This window comes from Paralichthys olivaceus, chromosome 2 (assembly GCF_024713975.1).
Source record: "Paralichthys olivaceus isolate ysfri-2021 chromosome 2, ASM2471397v2, whole genome shotgun sequence".
Lineage (NCBI taxonomy): Eukaryota > Metazoa > Chordata > Actinopteri > Pleuronectiformes > Paralichthyidae > Paralichthys > Paralichthys olivaceus.
Window position 1 is genome coordinate 13,804,698 of NC_091094.1, and position 20,674 is coordinate 13,825,371.

At 41.5% G+C, this 20,674-nt stretch overlaps 2 protein-coding genes across 5 annotated transcripts; both read right to left on the minus strand.

Annotated features, from left to right (window-relative positions):
- Nucleotides 1–168: 168 nt before the first annotated feature.
- LOC109638493 (von Willebrand factor A domain-containing protein 1-like) lies at nucleotides 169–17,796 on the minus strand. 3 transcript variants are annotated; one of them, XM_069537324.1, is made up of 6 exons: nucleotides 17,672–17,794; nucleotides 17,489–17,575; nucleotides 3,923–4,462; nucleotides 3,395–3,673; nucleotides 2,669–2,944; nucleotides 169–2,420 (listed from the first exon to the last, which is right to left on the minus strand). In XM_069537324.1, the coding sequence occupies exons 2-6, from the start codon at nucleotides 17,568–17,570 to the stop codon at nucleotides 2,113–2,115; spliced, it is 1,485 nt and encodes a 494-aa protein (XP_069393425.1). In that variant the 5' UTR covers nucleotides 17,571–17,575; nucleotides 17,672–17,794; the 3' UTR covers nucleotides 169–2,112. The 3 variants fall into 3 exon arrangements, with proteins under 3 accessions (XP_069393425.1, XP_069393421.1, XP_069393416.1); XM_069537320.1 differs by having other exon boundaries at nucleotides 169–2,417; nucleotides 17,489–17,796; XM_069537315.1 differs by having other exon boundaries at nucleotides 17,489–17,796.
- LOC109638539 (transcription factor 7-like 1-A) lies at nucleotides 9,451–12,303 on the minus strand. Of its 2 annotated transcripts, none has more exons than XM_020101558.2 (6): nucleotides 11,598–12,303; nucleotides 11,194–11,261; nucleotides 11,003–11,089; nucleotides 10,646–10,853; nucleotides 10,247–10,354; nucleotides 9,451–10,124 (listed from the first exon to the last, which is right to left on the minus strand). In XM_020101558.2, exons 1-6 carry the CDS (start codon nucleotides 12,225–12,227, stop codon nucleotides 10,068–10,070), a joined length of 1,158 nt encoding a protein of 385 aa, XP_019957117.2. In that variant the 5' UTR covers nucleotides 12,228–12,303; the 3' UTR covers nucleotides 9,451–10,067. The 2 variants fall into 2 exon arrangements, with proteins under 2 accessions (XP_019957117.2, XP_019957118.2); XM_020101559.2 differs by having other exon boundaries at nucleotides 10,646–10,799; nucleotides 11,598–12,292.
- Nucleotides 17,797–20,674: the final 2,878 nt, after the last annotated feature.

Here is a 20,674-nt window from a genome sequence, read left to right on the forward strand (position 1 = left end):
GGAGCGTTACTTGTAATAATCCTACATGAATCATTTATGTAAAATGAGGCTGAAATCTTTGTTTGCAGTCTACAGCCACTAGATGGCCCTATAAACATCCAAATACGCGACAAACCCTTTTTTAATACAGAGCTTTACATTCCCTTTTAAGAACGAAAATTCATTGGAAACTGTGCAAATATATCTTCAATACAATTGTCTTTCGTCCAACATTTGATTTCCTTTGAAATACATTTTTAAGATACAATCCGGAAATTCACAAGCATATAAAGTCATATACAAAGCAAAAAAAATATGATTCATGGTACATGACTCTGTATTCTGTGCTGCACAGAAATATGATATCGATACATAGATGAAGTTTGAGTTTGATCTCAAGAGCTGATATCATAAAAGACATAAAATCATTCTCAGCATTTACAGACATCACTCCCTCCCCTTATAACTGACTGTCAAACAGAAATCCATTTCTCTGACTTATTTTCTCCATTTGCTGCTGAAAGTCACAGCAATTACGAATCAGCTTCAGAATTAGAATATTTTAAACTTCCATAGTAGAGACAATAGTGGCACGGTGGAACAATGGTTAGCACTGTCACCTCACAGGTTGGTTTGAATCCTGGTACCTGGTGCACGTGGGATTTCTCTCTGGCTTCCTCCCACAGTTGGAGACATGCAGATAGGCTTAGGTTAACTGGAGACTCGTCGGTGTGAATGTGAGTGTGAATGGAAGTTTGTCTGTGTACCTTTTCAGGCTGTACCCCACCTCTTTCCCAATGTCAGCTGGGCTTGGCTCCAGCTCCCCACACTCTTACAAGACAGATAATGGATGGATAAATAATCAACAATATCAACATCATACTAATGAAGTCAATCAAGAGGCCATAGGTGATAATTAACAAGCTGAAATGTGGTCTTTATATGTGACAGAAATGAATCTGACATTACTCTGTTGGTCCATACACCATGGTTTGTTGTCTGCAGCCCATGGACACAACGTTTTTCAAAGCAACACTGCATTCATCAGAAGAAAGTATTCTCTGTCTGAGCGAGTGGTGTGCTAACATGGTCCTAGTCCTCTAGCTACAGGCTAAGGTTAATTCATTAAAGGGATAGTTCACCCAAAAATGTATGTTTTTTCTGTTGTTTCTTTTGTCTGAAGATAAGTCCCTAATATTTTCAATTGTATTGGATTTAGCTGCTACACTGTTTACTCCTGAAATTTCAGTGTGTTTTATGGACTCAAACACTTCACCCGCCCCTCCATCAGCATAAGGGTGAGTAGATAATAAGTGAATTATCAGTTTTGGGTGAACTATCCCTTTAAATATACTACAAATTTCTAATGTAGAAATGTATTACATTTGTGAACCGACACCCAAACACAATGTTGTAAAAAGGTTTTGAGGGTTAAGTTGACCTCTGAATTGATGCCTGTATTTTTATTTTCTTCAGCTTAACAATTTGAATGAATAAAGATGTGGACGTGAAATACAGGTGAGTCTGATTATCAGGCCTCTGCAGCTTGTCAGGTAACAATTTATTTTGTTAATTGCATACGTTTAACTCTACATCTCACAAGGACTTTTCATGGATATGGTGACTCAAATACCTAAAATTGGTTCATTTTGAATGTTGATCTTTATTTATAAACTCTACATAAACTTTTGTCCCTTCTCAGCTGAGCGGATTCTCGGCTCAAGAAACAGGTGATGCTACTATTTTAGATTTTGATTCCACGGAGCAGATAGGGAGGTAAACTACAATACAGCTATAATAATGGATCATTTTAAGAGTAGGTTGACATTAAAATAGTAATAATAATAAATAATTATTGTTCGGAACAATAGTTCCTCATGCTGACGGTAGATACTGTCTAGCTTCAGACTCTGCAGCTGTGGATGCTCCTGACTAACAGAACAAATTAACTGTGTCTGGACAAAGTTGGAGATGTTTTCCTTTGCAGAAGGAAAAATAAAGAATTAATTATGCTCTGTATTCACTCAGACATTGTGAGGACACAGGGCTGGAGTGATGTGATAAAGCCTTGACTTAAAATATTGGAAATAAGTAAAAAAAACAAAAAACAGATGATAATAATAATAATAGGGCTCATAGGTAACCTGTCTGCAATGCAGTGCAGCACAACCCGTCACCCAGGCCCGAGCTGTAGACTGGAGACACACACACTTGGCTGCCTGGGGAAAGGTGTGTGAGCCGTGTGGAATGAGAGCTGGGAGACAGGTAAACGGAAGAGAAGGAGGACTTTGAGGAGGACTTTGAGGAGGAAGCGTGAGAGTTTGTGTTCTCCCACTTGAGCCAGTAGCCTTTCAATCCTTCCTGATGGGCCTTCCACGCTACTTGCACCTCCTGATGCTGCACAGGGGTCAACTGTAGGTCAGCCAGAGCAGGCAGAGCTGCTGCACAAAAGAAAAAAAGGAGACGTTTTAAGCGAAGCTGATGCACTGCGGAAAGAAAGTAGGAATGATTTAGAAACATTTAAAATGGCAACTTCAAAAGGTTACCTTTCACAAAAGAGATATCAGAACAAATGTGATGCTTTTAAGCAAAGACCAACTGAATTATCTGCAATAATAATTGAAAGAAACAAACATATTTGTTCACAGATAAAAAACATGTTACACTAAGTGTCAAACTGAAAACACACCCTCGTGAGTGCATGCCCTCACGGACATGGCTATTTCTTTTCCATCCACATGCAAAGCGCTGACTGTGACCAGGTATTGAGAGCCCTGCTCCAGGCCGGTAAGTAAAGTTGAATTTTTCTGGCTGTGGAACATCACAGTCCTGACAAGTCCGCTCGGAATAGCTCCGTACTCCACCGTGTATCTCTGGACGCGGGCCGGCTGCAGAGGACCCCAGCTCACGCGGATCTGATGAGGGCTGGAGTCTGACACGGAAACCACTGCAGGGCTTAAAACATCTGCAGCAGGCACAGGGAGAAGGGACACGGGTGAGGTTATGGCTACCAGCATCACCTTTAGATGAACTATAATGAATTTGGATGATATGGGATCTGGTGCTTGAAGTAGCCTGTTTGAACACCTCACTTGAAATTGATCACGCTGTAGAAACCCTTCAGACTGCTATGTGTGCAGCTGCACTGGTCAAGGGTTGTGTGTTATTACAAACTGAATGTGCAGATGCGTGGCCTCATGTTGCAGTTAATCTTTAATGGCACAAATATCTGGTTAGAAGAAAACCAACAACATCAAGTGCTCAGCCAGTTGAACTGATAGGTCTTCAGTTTTCTATTATCTACAGTGGAAATTAGAATGTCTATGATTCAATGAGCAAAGTCCATATTCTGGGGAAAGCAGGGACAAAATGATTAGCAGCATTCCAGAATTTATAAATACCTAAATGATCTTACCAGGAAGTGTGGTGAAGGTCACAGAGAGTGTGTCAAACATCCTCTGATTGGACTCTGGGCGGAGATAAGCTTTGTAAGTGGTATCAGGCTGGAGGTTTCTCAGCTCCGCCTGGCTGGAGTCACTTGACACGATACGTCTGGTCTCAGGGTCCGTGTTCAACATGGAGTAATACCAGAGCTCATAATAACCTCCGTCTGCTCTCAGAATAGGACGCCACTGCAGCACAGCACTGTGGGAGGTCAAGTGAACCACATGCAGCCGTTCTGCACGAATTATTTCTAAAGATAAGACGAGAAGGGGGGGAATAAAGATATATAGAAAATTGGACCAACTGGAGCAAATAATTCTGTAGTTGAAATCCATGGATCTATTGCACTGCTCCAAACACACACACACACACACACACACACACGTTAAACTTCTTAGTGAAGACACTCATTGACATAATACATTCCCTAGCTCAAAAAATGTCTGTGCTTAAAATGGTCCTCAAAAAGATATAATTACAGGAACACACGCAAACTTACTGATGATGGCCTTCCTTAGATCTTCTGTGATGATGTTGATGTTGTCGATGTCCACAAAGTACAGGTGGGACTCTTTAGGAGGTGTCACTGCACGTTGTAACACCCGGTAGTTGCCATGTACTGTGGACACAATCAGCACAGAAACTCCCCTCTCCTTCAGCTCCGTCATGGGCTCTACAATGTCTCCAGGCTGCACACCATCAGTCAGCCACAGCAGTATCTTTGGCACGGGCTCCTCTGCTTCTCTCAGGAGCTGCTGGGCCACCCTGAGTGCTGCCACAGTGTTGGTGTCTCCCTGCAGGTGGTGGACATGTTGCAGAGCTTTCTGTAGACTTTCCTGACTGTTGTGGGTGTTCAGGCCGAACTCCAGTTTTGAGCTTGTGCCCACCTGCAGCAGCCCGACTCTCACATGTCCACGGCCTAATGAGAAGGGCCGAAGCAGGTCGGCAGTGAAAAGCAGCAGGCGTGAGAATTCGTGGTGTGCCACACTTCCTGAAGAATCCAGCAAGAGGAGAATATCCCCTTCACAGCAGTCCAACACTGTTAACAACAGGAGAGAAACAGGAAGGTCACTTTAATATGTCAAAAACTATTTGACATGTACTTTTAATTTTTAGTTTGGACCATGTCCCATCAACCAGCATGGAGGAGGCAGGGTTTGTGACCTATAATGCAACCAACCTCCAGGTGATCAAGTTATACAGTCTATTATCTGGACACCGGAGAATACAAGTCCAATATTCTCGATCCTTTGTGCTCTATTTTGGTCTCCACCGACCGGTATGATTTTTGTGCTTGATCTGCTCTGTTGGCTCTGTCTGTTTGTATGTGTTTCTGGTTCTCTTTTTGAGTGCCGAGCCTGTTAGCATTCTTCTGCCTGACTGGGTGTGCGGCTTCCGGTCTCCTGATTCCCCAGCCAACAATCCTTCACTCCTGAGCTGCATCGATCAATCAACTCTCCGCAATCTGGCAGTATATATGGACCAGATCAAGCACCACAACTCTGCCAGACCGTTGTTCAACCAATCATCATTTGCTACCTCCATCTGCTTGCAGCGCCCAGCTAGCACAACACTGCCTGTCTCAACCTCAGCAATCTGTGCCACAGGGAGCCACACTGTCTCCATATCAATCACTACTGGCACTAAACCGCCTGCTCTCATCACCAGCGCAACCACCGCATCTCACGATCCGCTGAGCTGTTGATTTAGCCAGCCTGTTAATACGAAATCTTGTGCTTTGCAATTGGAATGTGGAAAAAACATGGACACAGGAAATAAAATGTGTTGTATTTATGTGTTTAGAGAGTCTAACTAACACCTTGACAGATCTTTACAATATTTAGACAATAGTGAAGAGCAAAGAAGAAGGATCATGTGTGCCAGGTATACATATGGTTTAAAACATATACATACATGTTAATCATAAAAACATCAGTATTGGCTAAACAGTAGCGTTAAGACGCTTGCGAGAGACTGACATACAGTTTGCAACTAATAAAAATAAAACATTTGACAAGTTGATATTAGAAGCAAAGCTGATTGTAATATTATCTTAATTGGTCTATGAAATCTGAAGTCAGCAACTCATGCACCAAAATATACAAAGAGTTGTTGCACCAACTTGAGATGGCATTCACGTGAATTTTCCCTGTCGGGAACTAATATTTCTGATTATTCCGACACCATATATAAAATAAAATTCTCTGGGGGTTTCTCACTATGAGTGAAACCTTCTACATGACACATGTTCAATCCAAGGCATCCAATAGAATTTAAAATATAGCAATTTCAAGGAAGTAATTTCTACCTTGGGGACCGTGATTCAATGTCCACTACAGTAGCAGACAAGTGTTCACGGAGAGCTTAAACCATGGGGACTTATTGGTTTCCTCTGCTGCCTCCTCGATTATACTAGATACTGTTGGCAGTGATGAATCATGCCGTCATGACCACATTATTATCTCAGGCATATAAAAAGGTATGCCTGATCATATTAATGTCACATATGCAGTTAATGCCCTTGGGGAAGCATTAATATGAAGAATGAGAGGCAGTAGCAGGTGTATGAAGTGTCTTATTCCATCAATAACACCGACAAGCTGAGAACAAGCCACTGCACGGCTCACACTGTATCCGAATGTGTAAAAAACGTATTACGTTGAGAATACTTGAAGCTACAGGGGGAGGATTTATGACAACGAGAAAGAAATTGGTCACAGGAGTCAATTTATCATATGAAACCAGAGGGAGATTTACACTGAAGATAAAGCTGTAAAAAAATTGTCTGCAGTGCAGGAAGAACAAGAGAAAGTGAATCCCACATTTTGGTATCTCTCCACCCAACCCAGTCTTGGTTGTTCCACCTGAGTTAACACATACTGGTTTCTCGATCTCACCCATCATCATTTTCCAGAAGCAGTTTTGTAGACTCTAAATTGTTTTACTGGATCAATTCAAGCTACAAGCATCCCGCACAATCAGATATGTGCATCTTGTGACTCTCATCTGTTTCTGCTGGATCATTTTGAATTATCCTGCTCTCTGCACATGCATGATACCTGTGGCACCTGAGGTTCATGAGAATATTTGTCTAATACCATAACCTATTATACATACATAACTAATACATTGACATGAGTTATCATAATCTGAATTGAAGACCAGTTAAAATTCTTTATAGGAATCAATTCACCCACTTCCAGGTTATTCACACTTCTCTTTCACATCTCCTCTGCAGAACACACCCATTAGTTTATTGCAGCAATGGTCCATGATCATTAAACTTTCATATGGAAGCAGCAAATCAAGCAGAAGATCTTAAATAATTTCATATTTATAGTATTTTGAGTGTTATTGCCAAAGAAGAGACAAAACACACAATAGACTAGGTTAGAGATTAATTTGATTTGTAGTTTCTATAATTTCATAAAAATCATAAATTCTTTTGGTCATGATAATCTTGTCTTGGAAATGTAAAATCTTGACAACTGACCGAGGAAAAGAGGAGGAACACAGAAACGAGACAGAAAGCTGAGGACAAATGGTCGGATCATGGCCATTGATGGAAATGTGAAGGAATTGCTCTGTGTTTGCATTCCTCTGAGCCGTGCATGTGAATGTGTACTGTATATGTGTGTGTATGTGTGTGTGTGAGAGAGAGAGATTTGAGCATGTCATCTGTCATTTAATTGGTTTCAAGCTGTGCCAAGGCCATATGCCAAACTGCAGAGCTGCACAGATGAATGAAAAATATGTTAATGCTTCTGAGAAGTTTACTGAGTGCAATATCAACGTGCGCTGACATCAAACAGACAGATGGCAGAATATCCAATCCAATATGTCAGGTCAAAATCAACGCAGGTTACTTTTAAACTCTCTGTGATATTTTTACACATAAACTGCATGTTGCTTTTGGTTGCTTGAAACCTTTACACATTTCCAAATGAAAAATGAAACTACAAATTAATTAAAAATTCCACACATTCCTCATGGGCTTTTTTGGGATCTCTCACTTGATTAATAAGTCAAAATATTTTCTTTTAGATAGCTGCGGCCATCTGTAAGGACCTCAATCCTCTCTATGTAAAAGTTAGAAAGCTCCTCTGGAACTTAAAAATGAAGTAATGATACAGTAATGCACTGGTCCTGGAGAAGAATTAAACATGCACAATAAACAGTTTGCCATCATTTCTAAGATAATGTTGAGAATACAAACACTGTATGCATTTCGTTTGGTCCATGTTCCATTTATTAACATAAAGGAGGCAAGCCACCAGGGGCGATAGAGACACTTTGGCTTTACTTTTGGGGACCACCCTTATACACAGTCTATGATTTGTCTATTAATGTTCTCCTACAGTCTCTCAGGTTAACAACATTTTCTGGAAATACTAGTACTGTCTAATTGAGATTTAGAGGAGAAGATTGATACTATATTCAGATCTGTGTTGTAAATTTGATGCTAGAGCCAACAGCTGAATTGGCTTAGCTTAGCATAAATACTGGAAAACAGGGAAGCTTACAAGGAGTTATGTGCTGGGCTACTTCTCGACTGGAAGCTGTACCATCCTCTACTCTCCACTGGATGCCAGGCTGGTATGTGCATTAGAGTATCTGTGTCCCTGTTTGCAGTTAGAGCGCTAAACTAAGCTAACCGGCCGCAGGTTCAGGTTTGTACACCGACAGGAGTCAATTGATTTGACTGTTGCATGCAACAAGAATGTGTGGAGACAATGTTTCCCCAACATTTGAACACCTCAGCGGTATAAAATATTGATTTGTTGAGTAAAAAAATGCTGATTTCAAAGCACACAGAAGAAACCAAATGTCAGCACCAAACCACATCCAGACCCAACACACTGGTCAACGTCTTAAGGGTTACTTCACCCACTTTACAGGTGAAAATCAGTTTGTTTAAACATTTTTAATGTGTATAAAACATCATGACACTGGAGGTGTTCATCAAGTTATCAGAAGAAATCAAATGTAATCATGGTTGTCTTGGCTTGGGCTTGGAAACTACAAAGTCATAACAGAAAGTCTGTATTACAAATTGAGGGTTGTATTGTGAGAGATGATGTGAGTTTTGGAGTTTGATGAAAAGACCGCTACTTTAAAGATTTTAACAGTATGAAGAGAAATATGTTCCTTACAAGTTCCCCAACTTTACATAAGTAAAATAATAGATATCTGGACTATATAACCCACTTAAAAAGTCTCTCAGTTTTTGGGACAGATCTGTTTTTACTACGTTTCTATAAACTGACTGAGGTACAATTTGGCTTTAACATCTCTATCTGTTTACACACTGAAACAGCTGAGAGCTGTACTGAGGTGAAGAGAGATGAGGAAGAGTGGGAAGCAGATAATCTGTGAGGAAAAGGAGGGAGAGTTCTGCAGCAGTGAGAAGAGACTGAACCACTGGGACCAAGTGACCAGACTGAAGCTACACAGGTTTTTGTTTGTATTATATTCCTATATAGTCTGCTTGATATCAACAAGAACAATACAACACAAAGTGCTTTTATACCATTACTCTGTGTTTACATCTTACTGAAGGCCCTACTTCAACGCAAGAAAACATTGGGCAGTGAGCCCCCAGCTATTATTGTGACCCAGAACTTACCACACACACACACTCACACATCGCTTGACTTGATTTGAAGGAATTCCCTGGAGACTTTTCTGAGTTCTCCTTACTGTGCAGTGGAGCATATTGAGCCCTATTGAAAAATCTTCTCTCTCTTGGTTTATAGGACCAACATTTTTTTTTCACTCTGCCACCTACTGATTATGCCTTTTTTATGAAAAGGCATAAGCAGTTAGTGTAGTTCTTTTCCTTCTTGCATTGATTTGTTTTCTAGATCTGTGACAACAGATGACAATGTTTTGAGTTACGACAAACTGAAAATGTTCCAAGATGCCTCAATTTCATTTCCTGCATGAGACTGAGGTTAGGACTGCCTTTCTCATTAGCATATGGACACACATGGACAGTCAAAAGTTTGAACACACCTTCTCATTCAATGGTTTTTTTCTTCATTTTTATTTTTGTCTACATTGCAGTTAATTATCGGGTGATTGTGGAGGCCAGGTCATCTGACTCATAATCAAACCTCAACAAATAAAACAGGTGGGGGGGCAAGTGGAAGAGATGCCTCTGATGATATGAAGTTCAGTCAGGAACACTATGTCCTGATTTACCCATTTGTTGCAAATGGGAATCCAGTTATGATTGGCGTTGACGGCTCAATTCCTTCAATGTTCCCTGGATTATCCGAGCAGTATGCTAAGATAAAACAGGGAACATGTGCAGAACCCCCTGTTGGGTGTAGCAGGCAATGTGCCTTTCTTTAGGATGAATATCGTTTACCATGACTGTGTGTGGACTCTGTGCTAAAAAGGTGGAGGCTGGGGTGGTGGAGGCAAGTTGTAGGCAGCAGGCGTGGGTGGCAGTATAGCTGAGCAGGGATCATGGAGGATGAGGTTGTATTTAAATGGACCGCTTTGGTGAGAGAATGAGCTGATTGGGGGGTGGCTGACGTTTTTACACTCCCAATACTTTAGTAGATCATGCCCTTAGTGTTCAGAAGGTATAAAAGGAGCATAGCTGAAGGTCTTCAGATTCTCACTCCCTGGAGAGTTCACATCGCAGAATTATCAGTCATACCCCTCCTCCGTATCCTCTTCCTCTTTATGCCCTGTACACAAAGACAAACACTTCAGACATTTGATATTGGCTGCAGTGACCGTGTTGCATCATTGAAGGTAAAATAATACGAACATGTATGAGTTGTATGTGAGTATAGTACACAGTACATACGTAATTGTCCCTGCCTGACCAATCAGGGAAGCGCTGAGAATGGAGCTGCTTCTCCTTGTCTGCCAGTTCATAATATTTTGCCTGCTCCTCTTTGCACATCGACCTCCACTGAGGACACAACAACACAAATAAAAGCATAAGTGCACACAGATCCACATGAACAGGTGTAGGTTCTGCAATGAAACCACCCACAAAATGCTGGAAATGCTCTCTTCAAATGTAGATTTGTTCACTGGTCATGTGACAGTAAATAAAAATCATCCACAAGAACACAAGTTATTGTTAGGATGTCAAGAATTATAGTTAGAGGAACAATTTAAGATTTTAGAAGTGTTTATCAAACTATGGTGAAGTTTGTGTGACACAAAACAAACAAACATATAGAGCAAAGACACCTACTCTCTGTCCAATGAGTTTGTTGACAGGCGCACAGTCCGTATTTTGGAGCTCCATCACAACCTTTGGCCTCTGTTCCTTGCGGTATATCATGAAAGCATTTGGGGGCTTCTTGACATACGGACTGCTCTCCTTGTGTGGGTGTCTATACCTTCTCCTATGGGAAAACAGTAAAACAGAAGGATAGTTTGAATGTCCGCTGTGTAAAACTCTGAGGAAAGAAACAAACCAAAAAGGCTGATGAGGATCAAGGTACATAGATAGATAATACATAGACATATGAGGTGACTGTGATTTAATTTTGAGTCTTGAATTTCGTTGTGGTCAGCCACAGATGATGAAGCAGTCAGGTGGACTTACCGTGGAGCGTGGGCCTTAAGAATAGTGATATTGGAAGCGACAGGAGGAGCTGCAGGGGGCGGAATCCCATAAAGGACCTCTCCATTTCTACATAGACATAATCAGGCAGACACGTTAGATGACAGAAGAAGTGGGTTTGAAGATACACACAGAGACTCTCAGTTGTGTGTTTGTTTGTGTGAGATACATACATGAATCCAACAGGAACGAGGTTCCTCCCATGGCCCTGAGGGAGGCACAGAACTGGCCTGTTGTTGACCTGGAGACATACACATAAAGTTTTAGTAACTGCTTAAATGAGCTGCTGTGGACTAAAAATAAAGCCTGTACATACTTATACCTAACCCAGACTTGATAATCCCTGTCTTGATGCTAACACTGTCATCTGAATAATGACAAACCAAAGACTGATAATCTGTCATAGTTGCTCTCTGGTATATTGCTCTTTTGTATATCCCAGTAGTTCTGGTATCTGGTATCCCAGTAGTATCACTACTCTTATTATCCATGAATTATTAGTTATAAGTGAATAAGAAGTATCTTTTTTGGCATACAGGTATTGATAAAGTTATTATGAATCAATATCTAACCTTACCTGATTGTGGTGGAAAGGAGCTGCCTGGCAATGCATGTAGTTTGGCTGTAAGATAGTTGGTTGCTTGAACATGGGAGGAGCCGGTCTAGGTGCAGACATGACTGGCTGCTGTAGGCTGAACGGCGCTGCTCCCAGAGGCATGTAGAACTGTGTCTGAGACTGCTGGGGATTAAACTTTTCCTCAGCTGGGGCATAGTAAGTAGGAAGACGAGGAAAGCCGATCTGTGCCGCACGAAATCCAGGTGCACGCATGATTGGCTGCCGCAGGCTGAGCGGTGCTGAACCCAGAGGCATGTGGGTCTCTGTCGGAGGCTGCTGGGGGCCACACTCTTCCTCAGCAGGGGTATCATTAGGATGAAGAAGAGGAGGGTTGTTTTTTGCAGCAAGAAATCCAGCCGCAGAAATGACTGGCTGCTCCAGGCTGAGCGGTGCTGCTCCCAGAGGCATATGGCACTTTGTCTGAGGCTGCTGGGGGCCAGACTCTTCCTTAGCAGGGGTATCATTAGGAGGAAGAGAAAAGTCGGCAGTAAATGACTCCACAACTTGCAATAACAAGTCAAAGCCCCAAGCACGGCTGATCATGGCCCCTGTCTCCACCGTATTCTGGTCAATCTTTGGTTTTCGGTCCATTGTCTTTGTAGATCATAACAAAAATGTCCAGGTTTGCCCTGCAGTGTCTCTTCAAGATGCAAAGGTAAAGAAATTCTCCTTTAATGTTGTTAAAAGCCTTCAAAGTAGATCCATTGAAACAAGATCAAAGCAACTTCTCTGCTCGCTTAATAATTCACTATTGAAGTGTAACTTTGTATTCCTATTTACAGTATATTATATGTATAGGAATACAATCACAAATCACATGATATATGAGATACATCTGTTTATATACAGACAGAGAATACATATTAGTATGTTTGCGGGATTTGAGGGAAAAATGATAACTGTGTGGATGACTTTGATGAAAAACATTAATACAGGAAATTTTATCAGCAATGAAATAATCGCACTTGCACTGTCAGTGCTTGGGCCCTTATAAAAGGGGTATTTAGTAATGTGAGAGGAGAGCTACAGTGGCTCTCATACATCAGAATGCTTTCTTCTCTCCAGTGACATCATGGACATAGAAATACAGAAATAAATAAGTGTGTAAAAGATTTATTTATTTATTTCCATATTTATGCATTTATCTATGTATACTTAAGTAATTTTTCGTCCTCCAGTGAGACCATATAATATAGACCATATTAGAGAGCGTCGGGGTGACAGCACTGTTACAGCAGCATATCAGCATTTTAGTTATTGGCAACATGGCTCTTTAGGCCAGGGAACCTGTCTTGTCATCCCCAGCTGCTGTATTTTTCCCTCTGTATGTGTCCCCAGCTGCTGTAAGCTTCATACATTCACACACCTGCATATACATCATCAAGGATATAAGTAAGGTTATTATTATTATTACTTAAAAAGAAAAACTTGAGAAATCCAGTGACTACTGTGAAAGTGCAGCTGACAATAAGTCGTAAGTTTCAAGGAATAATAATATAACACGCGTGCCCCAGTTGGCAAGGCACCCATAACTAGTGAAAGACCATGTGACGGCATGGAAAGACAGCTGACAGGAGGAAAAAATCCCAACGGGGCTGTCATGGACTAGCTATATGATGGCAGGCTCCGTCACTTTGATAAGTGCACAACACCTGACAACACCGTAACTGACCCTGGAATGAACACGACGACGAACTAGAAAATCAGTACAAAACAAGCAACATCAGCTGAAGGACAGGAGCTTCAAGTATGCATCTGCTGCTGGTCCAAGGTAACAACCATCAGAGGCCTAAAAATACATCAAGGGTGGATGAACTTCTTGAAGATACAGAGGCCAGGACCTCGCATTGATCGCTATCTTCTGAGAGAAAGGTCAAGTCAGGCGAGTGAAACTCAGCAGCAGGATTTAACCCACAGTCCACCGAGCATCAGTACCCCAGTGGCTGAGAGAAAGGTTTGGAACAAAAGATAAGGGACAGAGGCAAGTGACACCAACAAACCTTCCCAAGTCCAGAAGGCAGCAACAAATCGAGTGCCTTGTCAGAGAGAGAAGGGACTTGAGGAAGCAATGGAAGAGATCCTCACAGGAGGAAAGAGCAGACATCGACCTCCTGCAAGCAGACCTGAAGGGATGCCTGGGAAGTTTGTGGAGAGCAGAAAACCTCAGGTTCCAATGCAAGAAGATGCTCATCTGGACAGCCTTCAACTTTTTCCACATCCCAAATACTGTCACAAACCTGGTCAAAAACTACTTCCGAGACCTGCAATTCTGTGTCAAAACAACAGAATACACAACATCATGGCAGTTGTTCGAGCTAAGAAGTTAAATTAAATAATTAAAGACTGGGTACCTACTGCATTGCTTGTTCTATCTTGATTATTGCTTTGTTATTCCATTTCTTTTCCAGTGGTAAGAAGTAGGAATAATGGCAGGATGTACCATCTCCCCACTAGCCTTCACCATGGCAATGGAAGTGATCATTTGGGCGTCCAAGAAGGTTGTAGGAGGAGAACGTCAGCAGGAAAAATTGTGGACCAGAGGTTCTACACCAAGGATACACCCATTCCTTTAGTGTCAGAGCTGCCTGTGAAGAGCTTAGGGCGCTGGTACAATGAGAGCCTCAAAGACTCAGACCAGACTCAAAACCAAGGTCTTGTCTATGCTGGCATAGACAAGACCTTGCTCCCAGGTAAGTTAAAACAGTGGTGCCTGCAGTTTGGATTACTCCCTGCCTGATATGGCCTTTAACAGTCTATGAGATCCCCATGACCAAAGTTGAGAAGCTGGAGAGGACAGTCAGCTCTTACATCAAGAGGTGGCTTGGTCTTCCTCGTAGCCTCAGCATTATCGGCCTGTATAGGCATGGGGCCTTGGAACTGCCTGTCTCTAGCCTCACAGAGGAGTTCAAATGCACCAAAGTGAGGCTGAACATGACACTGACCGAGTCTCAGGAAGACGTGATCCAAGTGGCTGCTCCCAGACTGGCAACTGGGAGGAAATGGATCCCATCTGAGGCTGTACACCAAGCAAAATCTGCTCTTGGACATGGAGACATTGTAGGACAAGTGCAACATGGAAGAGGTGGGTTTGGACTTAGAACAAGTCGACCCACATGGCACAAGGCAACATCAACCCAGAGGAGAAAACTGGTGGTTACAGAGGTTCGACAGCAGGAAGAGGCAGCAAGATGTGCAAAGGCAGTCTCACAGCCCAACAGGGCCAATGCTCACATGGAAGGATCTTTGGGAGATGGAAGGAAGCCGACTCAGCTTCATCATCAGAGCCACCTATGATGTTCTTCCATCACCCAAGAAGCTAAACCAGTGGCTAGGAGAGCATCCATCATGTGCTCTCTGCCAAACCCCTGCAACACTCAGGCACATCCTCACCAACTGCAAAACCAGTTTGTTCCAAGGCTGCTACACCTGGAGACACAACCAGGTCCTACGACAATTGGCAATCACCCTGGAAGGAAGGAGGACTACCAACAATGCCCTTCCTCCCCTGACTTCCAGACATCCGAACACCACCCCTTTCATAAGAGCAGGACAACTCCCACCATCTCAGCATCTGCTAGAGTGGAAGCGACCCTCCTGGACACTGCCCGGGACTGGAAAATGCAGATGGATCTAGACCAGAAGCTTGTCTTTCCGTCAGAGATCATCACAACTAATTTCAGGCCGGACCTGGTCTTGTGGTCAACCATGCAGAAATCGCTCTTCATTGTGGAACTGACTGTACTATGGGAGGATGCAGTTAGTGAAGCACATGAACGCAAATGCCTGAAGTACTCATAGCAGCAGAGGCAGAACAACATGGCTGGCATGCCCAGGTGCTTTTTGTCGAAGTCGGGTGCAGAGGCTTTGTTGCCACTTCCACAACCAAGCCTCTGGGGTGGAAGTGCGAGGACAGGCCTTCCGACAAGCTGTCAAATCACTATGAGAGACTGCAGAGCGAAGCAGCAGCTGGCTGTGGATCAAGAGAAAGGACCCCAACTGGGCTGCAAAGTGACCACCAAGGGTAAAAGCAGAGGGGGGCACACCTGGGACGTCAGGTGTTGCTGTTGAGCCCTGTGGAGGTGTCGTGGGCCTATCGACGAAACACCAGTGAAGCAGGATGCCCACCTGAAGACCCCAGTGAAGCAATTACCACTACCCCACCCATCACCAAGTGCTGATTAAACAAGGGATTGTAATATCAAGTCCTATGAGCTCAATTTATGTTGTATATTTTTATTTAATTGTTTTTCTATTACTATTTTTATAAATTTGCTTTGCAATAATTTATATTCTGATGAATACATAAATATTAGCCTCATAAATATTTGTTCAATTTTGTTTAAGCTGAAATGAAGAGTGCAAAAATGAAAGATACATTAAAAAGATTTGCTGTATTTATGTTGTATATATACATATATATATATATAAAGTACCAGTCAAAACTTTGGACACACCTTCTCATTCAATGTTTTTTTTCTTCATTTTTATTTTTTTCTACATTGCAGATTAATATTGAATACATCAACACTATGAAGGAACACATATGGAATTATGTGGTAAACAAAAAGTGTTAAACAAATCAGAATATGTTTTATATTTTAGATTCTTCAAAGTAGCCATCTTTTGCTATGATGACAGCTTTGCACACACTTGGCATTCTTTCAATCAGCTTCATGAGGTAGTAACCTTGAATTGTTTAAATTTACAGGTGTGCCTTGTCAAGGGATTTGTGGAGTTTCTTGCCTTCTTAATGTGCTTGAGACCATCAATTGTGTTGTACAGAGGCAGGGTTGGTGCACAGTTTTATACAGTGAATAGGCCTATTCGACTACAGTTCTAATCCATATTATGGCAAGAACCACCTAACTAAGTAAAGAGAAATGAAAGTCCATCATTACTTTAAAACAGGGAGGTCATTCGATCTGGAAGATTTCAACAACTTTGAATGTATCCTCAAATGCAGTCGTGAAAACCATCAAATGCTATGATGAAACTGGCTCTCATGAGGACTGCCCCAGGACAGGAAGACCAAGAGTTACATTTGCTGCAGCTCTTCGTTCTCTTGCTTGCAGCTCTTAGGTGTATGCGTAGGTTTTTTCAAGCATTCTTTTTGTATAGTCTTTTGTAGCTAAAATCACAGTCTTCAACCATTCAATATATGATGAACATGTTGCAACCTCCCGTTACAAACATGAGAGAGAACTTGTGGTAGCCTTCAGTTTTCATAAAAACTCAAAAGGTGTTTAGTTTGTCCTGTTTAGACTACTGTAAAATACATGCTGGCCTCAGTAGAGAGGACCCGCTCCTAATGTAAATATTGAGTTTTTAAATATGAAAAGTCCATTCTAGGGTAAACAAACAGCAATTTGTACAATTTAGATGATCAAACACAAGTGAAAACATCACTAGGATTCTTTTATATTCATTGTCTTACACACTGAACCTTTAATGTATGATCATCATCACACATTAACTCCTTAGGACAACACTGTCCAAGTGACAACTTGTTCAAACCTGATCCCGACCTGAATTTCATGCTTCACTGTGCTGTGATCTGGATCTGACTCATCATTTGACATATCACTCACTGTAAGGAAAAAATGTTTTCAAGTATATTTTGCACTTATTACATGATGATGGTGATTCACAGAATTAAAGAAACCTTTTCCCCTAAGACCAGATTCCATATGCTAAGTGTCTAATTTGAACAATCTAACACCCAAAACGACCACAGAACTAAATATTTCCACTTAATATTTATATGTTAGATCTTTTTGATGTTAATGTATAATTCGGCTATAGATTAACATCTCCTTTCTTTCTTGCCTGTGCTGTAGCTTGTGTGAACTCACCTGTGGCAGGTACAGCAGTGTGCATGTCGCTCTGCGGTAACATCGCCCAGAGAAAAACGCAGCAAAGTAAAAAGAACTGCATACTTCCTGTCCAGCATGAAAAACCATGAGTGTGATTAAAAAACAGAGAGGACAATGAAGTATTCTGATTTGTTCTAACCAACATAGGCTCCCATCACATACACCATTCATCCAGTTCAACTCTGCAGGTAAGTTTCTCTCCAGCAGGTTCCTGCAGTGGTCAGTCAGTCATTAATACTCCTCCAGTCTCTGCAGCTTAGTTTCAGCGGTGCACTCACTTCACATAATGTGACACCGCTTCTCTGCCAGGCACAGTCCACATCACTCCTCCTCCTCCTCCTGCTGAACCAGGAAATAAAATCATTCACCCTTTTTTTAATGGAACTTTTAATCACAGATGATTACAGGACGATCACTGTTTTTTTCCTGTCGGCCACTGCAGTCCAGATGTTATGATAATAATAATAATACATAATAATAATAATAATACTTTAGTTCTATAGCACTTATCTAATGTAATGTGTTTTGCAAAATACCTGGGTTTAAAATAACACTGTAACACAAAAACTAAAAGTATTAAAAACATCCAGTTTAAGATCGGACATTGCAATTATTTTCAATAAAAATGTCTTTTAAACAATGATTTAAAAACAGGTAAAGTGCTGGCAAGTGTAGTCTCCTCAGGCGAGGAGTTCCAGAGTCTAGGGTCTCTGATGGCAAAAGCCCATTCTCCATCCTAGTTGAATATGAGAGACTTTTGTCTGAGTTGGGTTTTGGTTTTTATCTCCAGCCGGCACCTGAGTGAGGGTCTTCTCTGTGGCCACCCACCGCTCAGGGCCACTATCTGGGGCTCCCACACCGCCAAGTCCAGCCTGGAAGAAGACGTAAAGAAGCGCATAACACCTGATGCCCCTCCACCAAATACAAGTGATGAGAAGGTGCTGAGAAAGACTGTGGCCTCATGGTCCGTACTGCTGCTTGTCTCATAGTTACCAGCCTTATTAGCCAGTGTTGGTTGGAAGATCATCGATTACAGTTTTGATAAACTGTAAAACTTTTCACAAACCTGAAGAAGATCATATTGACTGGTTCTGATCAGTTTATTAACATTAATTCGAATAACCATTTTTCACAAAATCAATTTCTTTCATGGTGTTTTAATATTCCATTTATAATAATATGACATTAGGCTGTAGATTGTTGCATGTAATACCCTTTAACTTATTTTTTTTCTTTTTATGTTTTTTCCCCATAGGAAAACAAAAAGTTATTTTACTAACAAAATAAGCACAGTGACAAGTTTCAATTAATTAATAAAAAAATATAGACCCACAACTCAACACTGCACAAAACTTACTACATTAAAGCTTTATACATAGTAAAAGTTCATATTCAGTATCTGACGTAACAGTGTAAGAAGCAGTAAAAATCCAGCTTATGTCACACACTTGAATTCAACACAAGCACTTACAGAGAGAGAGAGAGAGAGAGAGAGAGAGAAAGTAATGTTATTGCATTCCTTTGTGTTTGTTCTGTCTGTTTTTATCATCACCTAGCATCAGCTTCTCTTTTGACTGGCTCTGCAATAAGAAATTTTAGTTCACACAGACACTGTGGCTCAGGGGCCCCCCTTACGCGGCGGGCCCTCAAGCCTGTGCATGGTAAGCCTGTTCAGTACTCTATGAGATACACACTTGTTATTATGAAGCCTTTATTGTTTTGGTGAAAAATCTAATAATACCAGAAATGTCTGACTGTAGCTGGCAAATCTCAAAAACCACAAAGCTTATTGGCTTCACATTTGGCATGTGCAAAGTCTAATTTGATGAGATTTGGACACATGATACCTTCAATATTAATGAACTTTGAATAATTGGGTGACCAGCACACTAGTGCAGCAGCAGTTGGGACTCAGCAACATAAGGGACGTTGTTCACAACAACAGCACGTTGACGCCAATAGCAATGGCCACAGTGCTCCAGTTCAGAGTCCTGCGCTTTAAACAAACAAGTAAAAAGCTCTTTGTGCAGCAGCGGTGGCGCAGCTTTAGGTTTCTGTTGACTGAGTCCTGCAGCTGGTCTTTACTTGCTGCAGCTCAATTACTGCAGATCACTTTTACAGTTTCAGAGAGAAAAGCTGCAACCAGCATCACCACAGACCAAACAAACAGCCCATTCCAAACAGGCAGGTTCAGAACAGCCACTATCTTCACTAAGTCAGATAAATTGGTCTAACAGTTCATATACAGCAGATACAGTCAGTCAGCCACACTCTGCTTCACACTGTTTCTACAGTGGTGTATGAGTTGTGCCCTCCATCAGCATGTGCTCATGACTGTAACTCTCCCTCTGGTACATTGAATGCATTCAGATTGATAATAAGAGAGGCATTAGCTCCCACTGTAGCCGCCCCGCCTGTATGTGTGTATCCATGTGTTCATGTTCTTAGGTCAATTAATCTGGAAGAGACTGCTGTGCAAGCAGAATGATAAATCCCCTCTGTGCATGTAGCACAACGTCGTACTCAACTATACCAGCAATTATTTCTTTAATTCTCAAGTGTTAAAAAAATAAATGATTGTGCACAAAGACGGAGGATGTGCTATTAAAAAGCAATTTTATTAACACCATGTAGATAAACTCTGCTGAGGAGTCCTGCTGATTAACTTCCAGATTAATGTGCTGTGAATCCTCTGACTCTGCTGCACAAATTAACAGGATTTTCTATCACAACCGCACAGTGATATAATAATATTGACCACACAAGTCAGGAATTGAGCAGTGACCTATTTCCCTTTAAGTCTGAATGTGTTCATTATGGACGCACGTTTTTTAAGGAGTTTAATGAGCATTTGAGCTGCATTAGTGGTTTTTAGGCTGAACACTGGTGGCAGCAGAGAAAACCCTCAAACCTTGTGAAAGCAGAGAAAACACATAAAGCACTTACAGGTATTGATTAGAAGGCATTGACTTAAAGGAAAGATTAACAATGATGGAGGCTTCCTTCCTTCTGTCTCTGTTTTCATCCACTCTCTGGTGCATGTTCAGCCTTGTAGAATCACAAACTTTCCATGTGAGATGGGAACTGGAATGTGAGGGTGCTGGAGGAAAAGACAGAAAAGGGGTTCTTTAGAGTCCATCCTTTGAGAACCATGAATGTTTACAC

Coding starts and splice junctions, on each gene's coding strand:
- LOC109638539 (XM_020101558.2), bottom strand. CDS start 12,227: ATGGACCGAAAACCAAAGATTGACCAGAATACGGTGGAGACAGGGGCC. Junction 10,355..10,645: donor ACAAACTCATTGGACAGAGA/GTAGGTGTCTTT, acceptor TTGTGTCCTCAG/TGGAGGTCGATGTGCAAAGA. Junction 10,125..10,246: donor GGTCAGGCAGGGACAATTAC/GTATGTACTGTG, acceptor CTTTGTGTACAG/GGCATAAAGAGGAAGAGGAT.
- LOC109638493 (XM_069537315.1), bottom strand. CDS start 17,654: ATGTTGGTTAGAACAAATCAGAATACTTCATTGTCCTCTCTGTTTTTT. Junction 3,674..3,922: donor TCTAAGGAAGGCCATCATCA/GTAAGTTTGCGT, acceptor TCTTATCTTTAG/AAATAATTCGTGCAGAACGG. Junction 2,945..3,394: donor GACCTTCACCACACTTCCTG/GTAAGATCATTT, acceptor TGCCTGCTGCAG/ATGTTTTAAGCCCTGCAGTG.